At 52.7% G+C, this 12,500-nt stretch overlaps 1 protein-coding gene across 6 annotated transcripts in view; it reads left to right on the plus strand.

Moving 5' to 3' along the window:
* LOC106593245 (fibrillin-1) overlaps window positions 1-12,500 on the plus strand; it is a 169,848-nt gene that overhangs the window by 39,562 nt on the left and 117,786 nt on the right. For all 6 annotated transcript variants that reach the window (XR_014382842.1, XR_014382844.1, XR_014382843.1 and 3 more), the window contains exon 8: window positions 10,055-10,180. Coding sequence is in view for 3 of the 6 variants with exons in the window: in XM_082969630.1 (XP_082825756.1) it covers window positions 10,055-10,180 (126 nt within the window). In the remaining 3 variants the exon portion in view is untranslated. The remainder of the gene's footprint in view (window positions 1-10,054; window positions 10,181-12,500) is intronic.

A 12,500-nucleotide genomic window follows, 5' to 3' on the forward strand; every position in this document is an offset into this window, starting at 1 on the left:
TCATTTCTGGTAACACAGCAATGGTCCAGCCCTGACCCAGACCCAACATTATGGTCCAGCCTCGACCCAGACCCAACATTATGGTCCAGCCTCGACCCAGACCCAGCAACATTATGGTCCAGCCCTGACCCAGACCCAGCAACATTATGGTCCAGCCCTGACCCAGACCCAACAACATTATGGTCCAGCCCTGACCCAGACCCAACAACATTATGGTCCAATCCTGACCCAGAACAACATTATGCTCCAGCCCTGACCCTGACCCAGAACAACATTATGGTCCAGCCCTGACCCAGACCCAACAACATTATGGTCCAGCCCTGACCCAGAACAACATTATGGTCCAGCCCTGACCCAGACCCAGAACAACATTAGGGTCCAGCCCTGATCCAGACCCAACATTATGGTCCAGCCCTGATCCAGACCCAACATTATGGTCCAGCCCTGACCCAGACCCAACAACATTATGGTCCAGCCCTGACCCAGACCCAACAACATTATGTTCCAGCCCTGACCCAGACCCAACAACATTATGGTCTAGCCCTGACCCAGACCCAACAACATTATGGTCCAGCCTCGACCCAGACCCAACATTATGGTCCAGCCCTGACCCAGACCCAACATTATGGTCCAGTCCTGACCCAGACCCAACATTATGGTCCAGCCTCGACCCAGAACCAACATTATGGTCCAGCCCTGACCCAGACCCAACATTATGGTCCAGTCTTGACCCAGACCCAACATTATGGTCCAGTCCTAACCCAGAATAACATTATGGTCTAGCCCTGACCCAGACCCAACAACCTTACGGCCCAGCCCTGATCCAGACCCATCAACAATATGGTCCAGCCCTGACCCAGAATAACATTATGGTCCAGCCCTGACCCAGAACAACATTATGGTCCAACCCTGACCCAGACCCAACAACATTATGGTCCAGCCCTGACCCAGAACAACATTATGGTCCAGCCCTGACCCAGACCCAGACCAACATTATGGTCCAGCCCTGACCCAGACCCAACATTATGGTCCAGCCCTGACCCAGACCCAGCAACATTATGGTCCAGCCTCGACCCAGACCCAACATTATGGTCCAGCCCTGATCCAGACCCAACATTATGGTCCAGCCCTGATCCAGACCCAACATTATGGTCCAGCCCTGACCCAGACCCAATAACATTATGGTCCAGCCCTGACCCAGACCCAACAACATTATGGTCCAGCCCTGACCCAGACCCAACAACATTATGGTCCAGCCCTGAACCCAGACCCAGCAACATTATGGTCCAGCCCTGACCCAGACCCAGAAACATTATGGTCCAGCCCTGACCCAGACCCAACAACATTATGGTCCAGCCCTGACCCAGACCCAACAACATTATGGTCCAATCCTGACCCAGAACAACATTATGCTCCAGCCCTGACCCTGACCCAGAACAACATTATGGTCCAGCCCTGACCCAGACCCAACAACATTATGGTCCAGCCCTGACCCAGAACAACATTATGGTCCAGCCCTGACCCAGACCCAGAACAACATTATGGTCCAGCCCTGATCCAGACCCAACATTATGGTCCAGCCCTGATCCAGACCCAACATTATGGTCCAGCCCTGACCCAGACCCAACAACATTATGGTCCAGCCCTGACCCAGACCCAACAACATTATGGTCCATCCCTGACCCAGAACAACATTATGCTCCAGCCCTGACCCTGACCCAACAACATTATGGTCCGGCCCTGACCCAGACCCAATAACCTTATGGCCCAGCCCTGATCCAGACCCAGCAACATTATGGTCCAGTCCTGACCCAGAACAACATTATGGTCCAGCCCTGACCCAGAACCAACAACATTATGGTCCAGTCCTGACCCAGACCCAACAACATTATGGTCCAGTCCTGACCCAGAACAACATTATGGTCCAGTCCTGACCCAGACCCAACAACATTATGGTCCAGCCCTGACCCAGACCCAACAACATTATGGTCCAGCCCTGACCCAGAACAACATTATGCTCCAGCCCTGACCCAGACCCAACAACCTTATGGCCCAGCCCTGATCCAGACCCAACAACATTATGGTCCAGCCCTGACCCAGACCCAACAACATTATGGTCCAGCCCTGACCCAGACCCAACAACATTATGTTCCAGCCCTGACCCAGACCCAACAACATTATGGTCCAGCCCTGACCCAGACCCAACAACATTATGGTCCAGCCCTGACCCAGACCCAGCAACATTATGGTCCAGCCCTGACCCAGACCCAGCAACATTATGGTCCAGCCCTGACCCAGACCCAACAACATTATGGTCCAGCCCTGACCCAGACCCAACAACATTATGGTCCAACCCTGACCCAGAACAACATTATGCTCCAGCCCTGACCCTGACCCAACAACATTATGGTCCAGCCCTGACCCAGACCCAATAACCTTATGGCCCAGCCCTGATCCAGACCCAGCAACATTACTGTCCAGTCCTGACCCAGAACAACATTATGGTCCAGCCCTGACCCAGAACCAGCAACATTATGGTCCAGTCCTGACCCAGACCCAACAACATTATGGTCCAGTCCTGACCCAGAACAACATTATGGTCCAGCCCTGACCCAGACCCAACAACATTATGGTCCAGTCCTGACCCAGAACAACATTATGGTCCAGCCCTGACCCAGACCCAACAACATTATGGTCCAGCCCTGACCCAGAACAACATTATGCTCCAGCCCTGACCCAGACCCAACAACCTTATGGCCCAGCCCTGATCCAGACCCAACAACATTATGGTCCAGCCCTGACCCAGAATAACATTATGGTCTAGCCCTGACCCAGAACAACATTATGGTCCAGCCCTGACCCAGACCCAACAACATTATGGTCCAGCCCTGACCCAGAACAACATTATGGTCCAGCCCTGACCCAGACCCAGCAACATTATGGTCCAGCCTCGACCCAGACCCAACATTATGGTCCAGCCCTGATCCAGACCCAACATTATGGTCCAGCCCTGATCCAGACCCAACATTATGGTCCAGCCCTGACCCAGACCCAACAACATTATGTTCCAGCCCTGACCCAGACCCAACAACATTATGGTCCAGCCCTGACCCAGACCCAACAACATTATGGTCCAGCCCTGACCCAGACCCAGCAACATTATGGTCCAGCCCTGACCCAGACCCAGCAACATTATGGTCCAGCCCTGACCCAGACCCAACAACATTATGGTCCAGCCCTGACCCAGACCCAACAACATTATGGTCCAACCCTGACCCAGAACAACATTATGCTCCAGCCCTGACCCTGACCCAACAACATTATGGTCCAGCCCTGACCCAGACCCAATAACCTTATGGCCCAGCCCTGATCCAGACCCAGCAACATTACTGTCCAGTCCTGACCCAGAACAACATTATGGTCCAGCCCTGACCCAGAACCAGCAACATTATGGTCCAGTCCTGACCCAGACCCAACAACATTATGGTCCAGTCCTGACCCAGAACAACATTATGGTCCAGCCCTGACCCAGACCCAACAACATTATGGTCCAGTCCTGACCCAGAACAACATTATGGTCCAGCCCTGACCCAGACCCAACAACATTATGGTCCAGCCCTGACCCAGAACAACATTATGCTCCAGCCCTGACCCAGACCCAACAACCTTATGGCCCAGCCCTGATCCAGACCCAACAACATTATGGTCCAGCCCTGACCCAGAATAACATTATGGTCTAGCCCTGACCCAGAACAACATTATGGTCCAGCCCTGACCCAGACCCAACAACATTATGGTCCAGCCCTGACCCAGAACAACATTATGGTCCAGCCCTGACCCAGACCCAGCAACATTATGGTCCAGCCTCGACCCAGACCCAACATTATGGTCCAGCCCTGATCCAGACCCAACATTATGGTCCAGCCCTGATCCAGACCCAACATTATGGTCCAGCCCTGACCCAGACCCAACAACATTATGGTCCAGCCCTGACCCAGACCCAACAACATTATGGTCCAGCCTTGACCCAGAACAACATTATGGTCCAGCCCTGACCCAGACCCAACAACATTATGCTCCAGTCCTGACCCAGAACAACATTATGGTCCAGCCCTGACCCAGACCCAACAACATTATGGTCCAGCCCTGACCCAGAACAACATTATGCTCCAGCCCTGACCCAGACCCAACAACCTTATGGCCCAGCCCTGATCCAGACCCAACAACATTATGGTCCAGCCCTGACCCAGAATAACATTATGGTCTAGCCCTGACCCAGAACAACATTATGGTCCAGCCCTGACCCAGACCCAACAACATTATGGTCCAGCCCTGACCCAGAACAACATTATGGTCCAGCCCTGACCCAGACCCAGCAACATTATGGTCCAGCCTCGACCCAGACCCAACATTATGGTCCAGCCCTGATCCAGACCCAACATTATGGTCCAGCCCTGATCCAGACCCAACATTATGGTCCAGCCCTGACCCAGACCCAACAACATTATGGTCCAGCCCTGACCCAGACCCAACAACATTATGGTCCAGCCCTGACCCAGAACAACATTATGGTCCATCCCTGACCCAGACCCAGCAACATTACGGTCCAGCCTCGACCCAGACCCAACATTATGGTCCAGCCCTGATCCAGACCCAACATTATGGTCCAGCCCTGATCCAGACCCAACATTATGGTCCAGCCCTGACCCAGACCCAACAACATTATGGTCCAGCCCTGACCCAGACCCAACAACATTATGGTCCAGCCCTGACCCAGACCCAGCAACATTATGGTCCAGCCCTGACCCAGACCCAACAACATCATGGTCCAGTCCTGACCCAGACCCAACAACATTATGGTTCAGCCCTGACCCAGAACAACATTATGGTCCAGCCCTGACCCAGACCCAGCAACATTATGGTCCAGCCCTGACCCAGACCCTGCAACATTATGGTCCAGCCCTGACCCAGACCCAGCAACATTATGGTCCAGCCCTGACCCAGACCCAGCAACATTATGGTCCAGCCCTGACCCTGACCCTGACCTAACAACATTATGGTCCAGCCCTGACCCAGACCCAGCAACATTATGGTCCAGCCCTGACCCTGACCCAGCAACATTATGGTCCAGAAACACACCATACTGGAAAACGGACAGAAATAGATATCCTTCTCCCCCTCTATTAGAAACACTCTGTCTGTCTGGCCCGTGTCCCTCCATCCCTCCACTGTCCTTATGACGTTTTATCCCCGCGGGTCGCATTCGGACTTCATCGAGGTCCGGAGGGCCGCTCTTAAAATGGATTATATTTCTTTGCCGTCAAAATGTTCTACAATTTGTCCAATATCCATCGCTTTTGGAATTTTTGATGCTCGCTGACTGTCTAGCTTTCGTTTCGATGACTGTTATCAAGCTGGACAGAGTGAAGAGACTATATATGACTGTTATCAAGCTGGACAGAGTGAATAGACTATAAATGACTTATCAAGCTGGACAGAGTGAATAGACTATAAATGACTGTTATCAAGCTGGACAGAGTGAAGACTATATATGACTGTTATCAAGCTGGACAGAGTGAAGAGACTATATATGACTGTTATCAAGCTGGACAGAGTGAATAGACTATATATGACTGTCATCAAGCTGGACAGAGTGAAGACTATATATGACTGTTATCAAGCTGGACAGAGTGAAGAGACTATATATGACTGTTATCAAGCTGGACAGAGTGAATAGACTATAAATGACTGTTATCAAGCTGGACAGAGTGAAGACTATATATGACTGTTATCAAGCTGGACAGAGTGAAGAGACTATATATGACTGTTATCAAGCTGGACAGAGTGAATAGACTATAAATGACTGTTATCAAGCTGGACAGAGTGAAGACTATATATGACTGTTATCAAGCTGGACAGAGTGAAGAGACTAAAGATGACTGTTATCAAGCTGGACAGAGTGAATAGACTATAAATGAGTGTTATCAAGCTGGACAGAGTGAATAGACTATAAATGACTGTTATCAAGCTGGACAGAGTGAAGACTATATATGACTGTTATCAAGCTGGACAGAGTGAAGAGACTGTAGATGACTGTTATCAAGCTGGACATAGTGAAGAGACTAAAGATGACTGTTATCAAGCTGGACAGAGTGAATAGACTATAAATGACTGTTATCAAGCTGGACAGAGTGAAGAGACTATATATGACTGTTATCAAGCTGGACAGAGTGAAGAGACTGTACATGTAGGTCTGTTATAATTTCTACAGAGTTTGGATTTGGTTTTATTAATTTCAATAGAAAAAGTCTCTATATCCCTTCAACTAGTATGTCTAGGGTTGGTGTAGGGGTTGGGTTAGGGCTGGGGCTAGGTTAGGGTTAGGGCCAGGGGTTGGTGTAGGGGTTGGGTTAGGGCTGGGGCTCGGTTAGGGTTAGGGCCAGGGGCTGGTGTAGGGGTTGGGTTAGGGCTGGGGCTAGGTTAGGGGCAGGGCCAGGGGCTGGTGTAGGGGTTGGGTTATGGCTGGGGCTAGGTTAGGGTTAGGGCCAGGGGCTGGTGTAGGGGTTGGGTTAGGGCTGGGGCTAGGTTAGGGTTAGGGCCAGGGGCTGGTGTAGGGGTTGGGTTATGGCTGGGGCTAGGTTAGGGTTAGGGCCAGGGGTTGGTGTAGGGGTTGGGTTAGGGCTGGGGCTAGGTTAGGGTTAGGGCCAGGGGCTGGTGTAGGGGTTGGGTTATGGCTGGGGCTAGGTTAGGGTTAGGGCCAGTTGCTGGTGTAGGGGTTGGGTTAGGGCTGGGGCTAGGTTAGGGTTAGGGCCAGGGGCTGGTGTAGGGGTTGGGTTAGGGCTGGGGCTAGGTTAGGGTTAGGGCCAGGGGCTGGTGTAGGGTTTGGTTTAGGGCTGGGGCTAGGTTAGGGCCAGGGGCTGGTGTAGGGGTTGGGTTAGGGCTGGGGCTAGGTTAGGGTTAGGGCCAGGGGCTGGTGTAGGGGTTGGGTTATAGCTGGGGCTAGGTTAGGGTTAGGGCCAGGGGCTGGTGTAGGGGTTGGGTTAGGGCTGGGGCTAGGTTAGGGTTAGGGCCAGGGGTTGGTGTAGGGGTTGGGTTAGGGCTGGGGCTAGGTTAGGGTTAGGGCCAGGGGCTGGTGTAGGGGTTGGGTTATGGCTGGGGCTAGGTTAGGGTTAGGGCCAGGGGTTGGTGTAGGGGTTGGGTTAGGGCTGGGGCTAGGTTAGGGTTAGGGCCAGGGGCTGGTGTAGGGGTTGGGTTATGGCTGGGGCTAGGTTAGGGTTAGGGCCAGGGGCTGGTGTAGGGGTTGGGTTAGGGCTGGGGCTAGGTTAGGGTTAGGGCCAGGGGCTGGTGTAGGGGTTGGGTTAGGGCTGGGGCTAGGTTAGGGTTAGGGCCAGGGGCTGGTGTAGGGGTTGGGTTAGGGCTGGGGCTAGGTTAGGGGCAGGGCCAGGGGCTGGTGTAGGGGTTGGGTTATGGCTGGGGATAGGTTAGGGGCAGGGCCAGGGGCTGGGGCTGGTGTAGGGGTTGGGTTAGGGCTGGGGCTAGGTTAGGGGCAGGGCCAGGGGCTGGTGTAGGGGTTGGGTTAGGGCTGGGGCTAGGTTAGGGTTAGGGCCAGGGGTTGGTGTAGGGGTTGGGTTAGGGCTGGGGCTGGGGCTAGGTTAGGGTTAGGGCCAGGGGCTGGTGTAGGGGTTGGGTTATGGCTGGGGCTAGGTTAGGGTTAGGGCCAGGGGCTGGTGTAGGGGTTGGGTTAGGGCTGGGGCTAGGTTAGGGTTAGGGCCAGGGGCTGGTGTAGGGGTTGGGTTATGGCTGGGGCTAGGTTAGGGTTAGGGCCAGGGGTTGGTGTAGGGGTTGGGTTAGGGCTGGGGCTAGGTTAGGGTTAGGGCCAGGGGCTGGTGTAGGGGTTGGGTTATGGCTGGGGCTAGGTTAGGGTTAGGGCCAGGGGCTGGTGTAGGGGTTGGGTTAGGGCTGGGGCTAGGTTAGGGTTCGGGCCAGGGGCTGGTGTAGGGGTTGGGTTAGGGCTGGGGCTAGGTTAGGGTTAGGGCCAGGGGCTGGTGTAGGGGTTGGGTTAGGGCTGGGGCTAGGTTAGGGGCAGGGCCAGGGGCTGGTGTAGGGGTTGGGTTAGGGCTGGGGCTAGGTTAGGGTTAGGGCCAGGGGTTGGTGTAGGGGTTGGGTTAGGGCTGGGGCTGGGGCTAGGTTAGGGTTAGGGCCAGGGGCTGGTGTAGGGGTTGGGTTAGGGCTGGGGCTAGGTTAGGGGCAGGGCCAGGGGCTGGTGTAGGGGTTGGGTTAGGGCTGGGGCTAGGTTAGGGTTAGGGCCAGGGGTTGGTGTAGGGGTTGGGTTAGGGCTGGGGCTGGGGCTAGGTTAGGGTTAGGGCCAGGGGCTGGTGTAGGGGTTGGGTTAGGGCTGGGGCTAGGTTAGGGGCAGGGCCAGGGGCTGGTGTAGGGGTTGGGTTAGGGCTGGGGCTAGGTTAGGGTTAGGGCCAGGGGCTGGTGTAGAGGTTGGGTTATGGCTGGGGCTAGGTTAGGGGCAGGGCCAGGGGCTGGTGTAGGGGTTGGGTTATGGCTGGGGCTAGGTTAGGGGCAGGGCCAGGGGCTGGTGTAGGGGTTGGGTTATGGCTGGGGCTAGGTCTGAGGAGAGGAGCTGAGGCTTGAGGACAGGGGCTGAGGCCTGAGGACAGGGGCTCAGGCCTGAGGATGGAGGCTGAGGCCTGAGGACAGGGGCTCAGGCCTGAGGATGGAGGCTGAGGCCTGAGGACAGGGGCTCAGGCCTGAGGATGGAGGCTGAGGCCTGAGATCAGAGGCTGAGGGCTGAGGATAGAAGCTGAGACCCGAGCACAGTGTTTGGGGCTGGCAGACTCTCTGCAACTCTTGGCCTCTCCTCTAGTTCTCCGGAGAGAGACATTCCTCTCTCTCTCTCTCTCTCTCTCTCTCTCTCTTTTTCTCTATTCTCCCCTCTCTTAACCCTCTCTTCTTTCTCTCCTCGTCTGGTTGAGGGACGTAGCATAGCAGAGGCTGTACCCTGTGTGTGTGTGTGTGTGTGTGGTGTGTGTGTGTGTGTGTGTGTGTGTGTGTGTGTGTGTGTGTGTGTGTGTGTGCGCATATGCACACAGAGCAAGTTTGGGATGGTAAGTGTTTGGAAGAGTGAGCTCAGACATACACAACCCCAAGAGAACTCTAAACAAGAACATCTCATGCACTGGGACGATCTCCACCCTGCTCTCACTCACTGGGACGATCTCCACCCTTCTCTCACTCACTGGGACGATCTCCACCCTGCTCTCACTCACTGGGACGATCTCCACCCTGCTCTCACTCACTGGGACGATCTCCACCCTGCTCTCACTCACTGAGACGATCTCCACCCTGCTCTCACTCACTGGGATGATCTCCACCCTGCTCTCACTCACTGGGACGATCTCCACCCTGCTCTCACGCACTGGGACGATCTCCACCCTGCTCTCACTCACTGGGATGATCTCCACCCTGCTCTCACGCACTGGGACGATCTCCACCCTGCTCTCACTCACTGAGACGATCTCCACCCTGCTCTCACTCACTGGGACGATCTCCACCCTGCTCTCACTCACTGAGACGATCTCCACCCTGCTCTCACTCACTGAGACGATCTCCACCCTGCTCTCACTCACTGGGACGATCTCCACCCTGCTCTCACTCACTGGTTTGGTTTTACTAACCTTATGGGGACCAGAAGTCCTAGGGTAAGGGCTAGAATTATGGTTAGGGTTAGAATTAGGGATAGGGTTAGGGGTTAGGTTTAGGGTTAGTGTTAGAATTAGGGATAGGGTTAGGGGTTAGGTTTAGGGTTAGAGTTTGGGGTTAGGGTTAGGTTAAGTGTTAGGGTTAGTAAAAATAGGATTTTGAATGGGAATACATTGTTGGGTCCCCACAAGGATAGTAAAGTAAACATGTGTGTGTATGTGTTTATATGTGTATGTGTGTGTGTGCCTGTGTGCCTGTGTGTATGTGTTTATATGTGTGTGTGTGTGTGTGTGTGTGTGTGTGGTGTATACTGTGCTGCTAACAGTGTGTTCTGTGTGTGTAGATGTGGATGAGTGCCAGGCCATCCCAGGTCTGTGTCAGGGTGGGAACTGTATCAACACTGTTGGATCCTTCCAGTGTAAATGTCCTGCTGGACACAAGTTCAATGAGATCACACAGAAATGTGAAGGTAAGACTGTCTCACACACACACATGCGCGCACACACAAGTCAGACTCAGACTCATACTTACATGTATATCAGAACATTTAAAGGTCATTTAAAGGTCATGTTTTGTCAGAAGCAAATATTCAGTATTCAGTGTAAGGAGTCAACTTTATTCAGTTTAAGGAATATGTTTATTCAGCATACAGTTAGTGTTCACTCTGGACGTCCTCAGGGCTACTGTGTCACATACACTAGATACAATGTACTTCTTTCATTTCTCCCTGTCACCCAGACTCTGAGATTTCAAATAACTTTATTAGGTTGACATTTCCTAATTGTATCCGGTAAAAGCCCGAGTTAAAAGGCGTTTGCGATGAGTTGTGGTTGCTGCAGCGTCAGTCAGTCAGGATGTTATAATGATCAGTGTAGGGAAACAGACCACACATATCCCCTACATCACTACCTCCATACACTACCCTGACATTATCCCTCATTAAATCAAACCTGCTCTCTACTTTCTCTAAGACACTTCATTTCATTTGATTTAATTGAATTAGAGCAGACTTCATCTGGTTTAATGTACATTTAAAGGAGCAGATTGAACTACAGATCTAACTCTCTTCATGTCAGTGTGAGGACCTAGCCTACCCTTGTTGAGGGCTGAACACAGACACATTCATCTATGGTCGCCCTAGTAGAGTGGTACAGAATGCAGACCTGTGTTCAAATACATTTACTCCTGAGGTGCTGACCTGTTGCACCCTCTACAACCACTGTGATTATTATTATTTGACCCTGCTGGTCATCTAGGAACATTTAACATCTTGGCCATGTTCTGTTATAATCTTCACCAGGCACAGCCAGAAGAGGACTGGCCACCCCTCATAGCCTGGTTCCTCTCTAGGTTTCTTCCTAGGTTCTGGCCTTTCTAGGGAGTTTTTCCTAGCCACCGTGCTTCTACACCTGCATTGCTTGCTGTTTGGGGTTTTAGGCTGGTTTTCTGTACAGCACTTTGTGACATCAGCTGATGTAAGAAGAGTTTTAAAAATACATTTTATTTGATTTGAAATACTATTTGAAATCATTTAGCGTTTGTTGAGCGTTTGTTTTAGCCTTGTCTGGAGTTCCAGGTGGGTGGGGTTTGTGACTTTCCTATTTGCTCCGTTGCTAAAGGCGAGCTCAATCAAGCACAGATACAGTATTTGAAATTATTTTCAGTACTATTTGAACCCAGGTGTGAGAGCGTGGCCATCCCTCTGTTTCAGTACTATTTGAACCCAGGTGTGAGAGCGTGGCCGTCCCTCTGTTTCAGTACTATTTGAACCAGGTGTGAGAGCGTGGCCGTCCTCTGTTTCAGTACTATTTGAACCAGGTGTGAGAGCGTGGCCGTCCCTCTGTTTCAGTACTATTTGAACCCAGGTGTGATAGCCTGGCCGTCCCTCTGTTTCAGTACTATTTGAACCCAGGTGTGAGAGCTGCCGTCCTCTGTTTCAGTACTATTTGAACCCAGGTGTGAGAGCGTGGCCGTCCCTCTGTTTCAGTACTATTTGAACCCAGGTGTGATAGCGTGGCCGTCCTCTGTTTCAGTACTATTTGAACCAGGTGTGATAGCGTGGCCGTCCCTCTGTTTCAGTACTATTTGAACCAGGTGTGAGAGCGTGGCCGTCCCTCTGTTTCAGTACTATTTGAACCCAGGTGTGAGAGCGTGGCCGTCCCTCTGTTTCAGTACTATTTGAACCCAGGTGTGAGAGCGTGGCCGTCCCTCTGTTTCAGTACTATCTGAACCCAGGTGTGAGAGCCTGGCCGTCCCTCTGTTTCAGTACTATTTGAACCCAGGTGTGAGAGCGTGGCCGTCCCTCTGTTTCAGTATATTTGAACCCAGGTGTGAGAGCGTGGCCGTCCCTCTGTTTCAGTACTATTTGAACCCAGGTGTGAGAGCGTGGCTGTCCCTCTGTTTCAGTACTATTTGAATCCAGGTGTGAGAGCCTGGCCGTCCCTCTGTTTCAGTACTATTTGAACCCAGGTGTGAGAGCCTGGCCGTCCCTCTGTTTCAGTACTATTTGAACCCAGGTGTGAGAGCCTGGCCGTCCCTCTGTTTCAGTACTATTTGAACCCAGGTGTGAGAGCCTGGCCGTCCCTCTGTTTCAGTACTATTTGAACCCAGGTGTGAGAGCCTGGCCGTCCCTCTGTTTCAGTACTATTTGAACCCAGGTGTGAGAGCCTGGCCGTCCCTCTGTTTCAGTACTATTTGAACCCAGGTGTGAGAGCGTGGCCGTCCCTCTGTTTCAGTACTATTTGAACCCAGGTGTGAGAGCCTGGCCGTCCTTCTGTTTCAGTACTATT

Source organism: Salmo salar, chromosome 26 (genome assembly GCF_965601325.2).
Source record: "Salmo salar chromosome 26, fSalSal1, whole genome shotgun sequence".
In the NCBI taxonomy this organism is placed as follows: domain Eukaryota; kingdom Metazoa; phylum Chordata; class Actinopteri; order Salmoniformes; family Salmonidae; genus Salmo; species Salmo salar.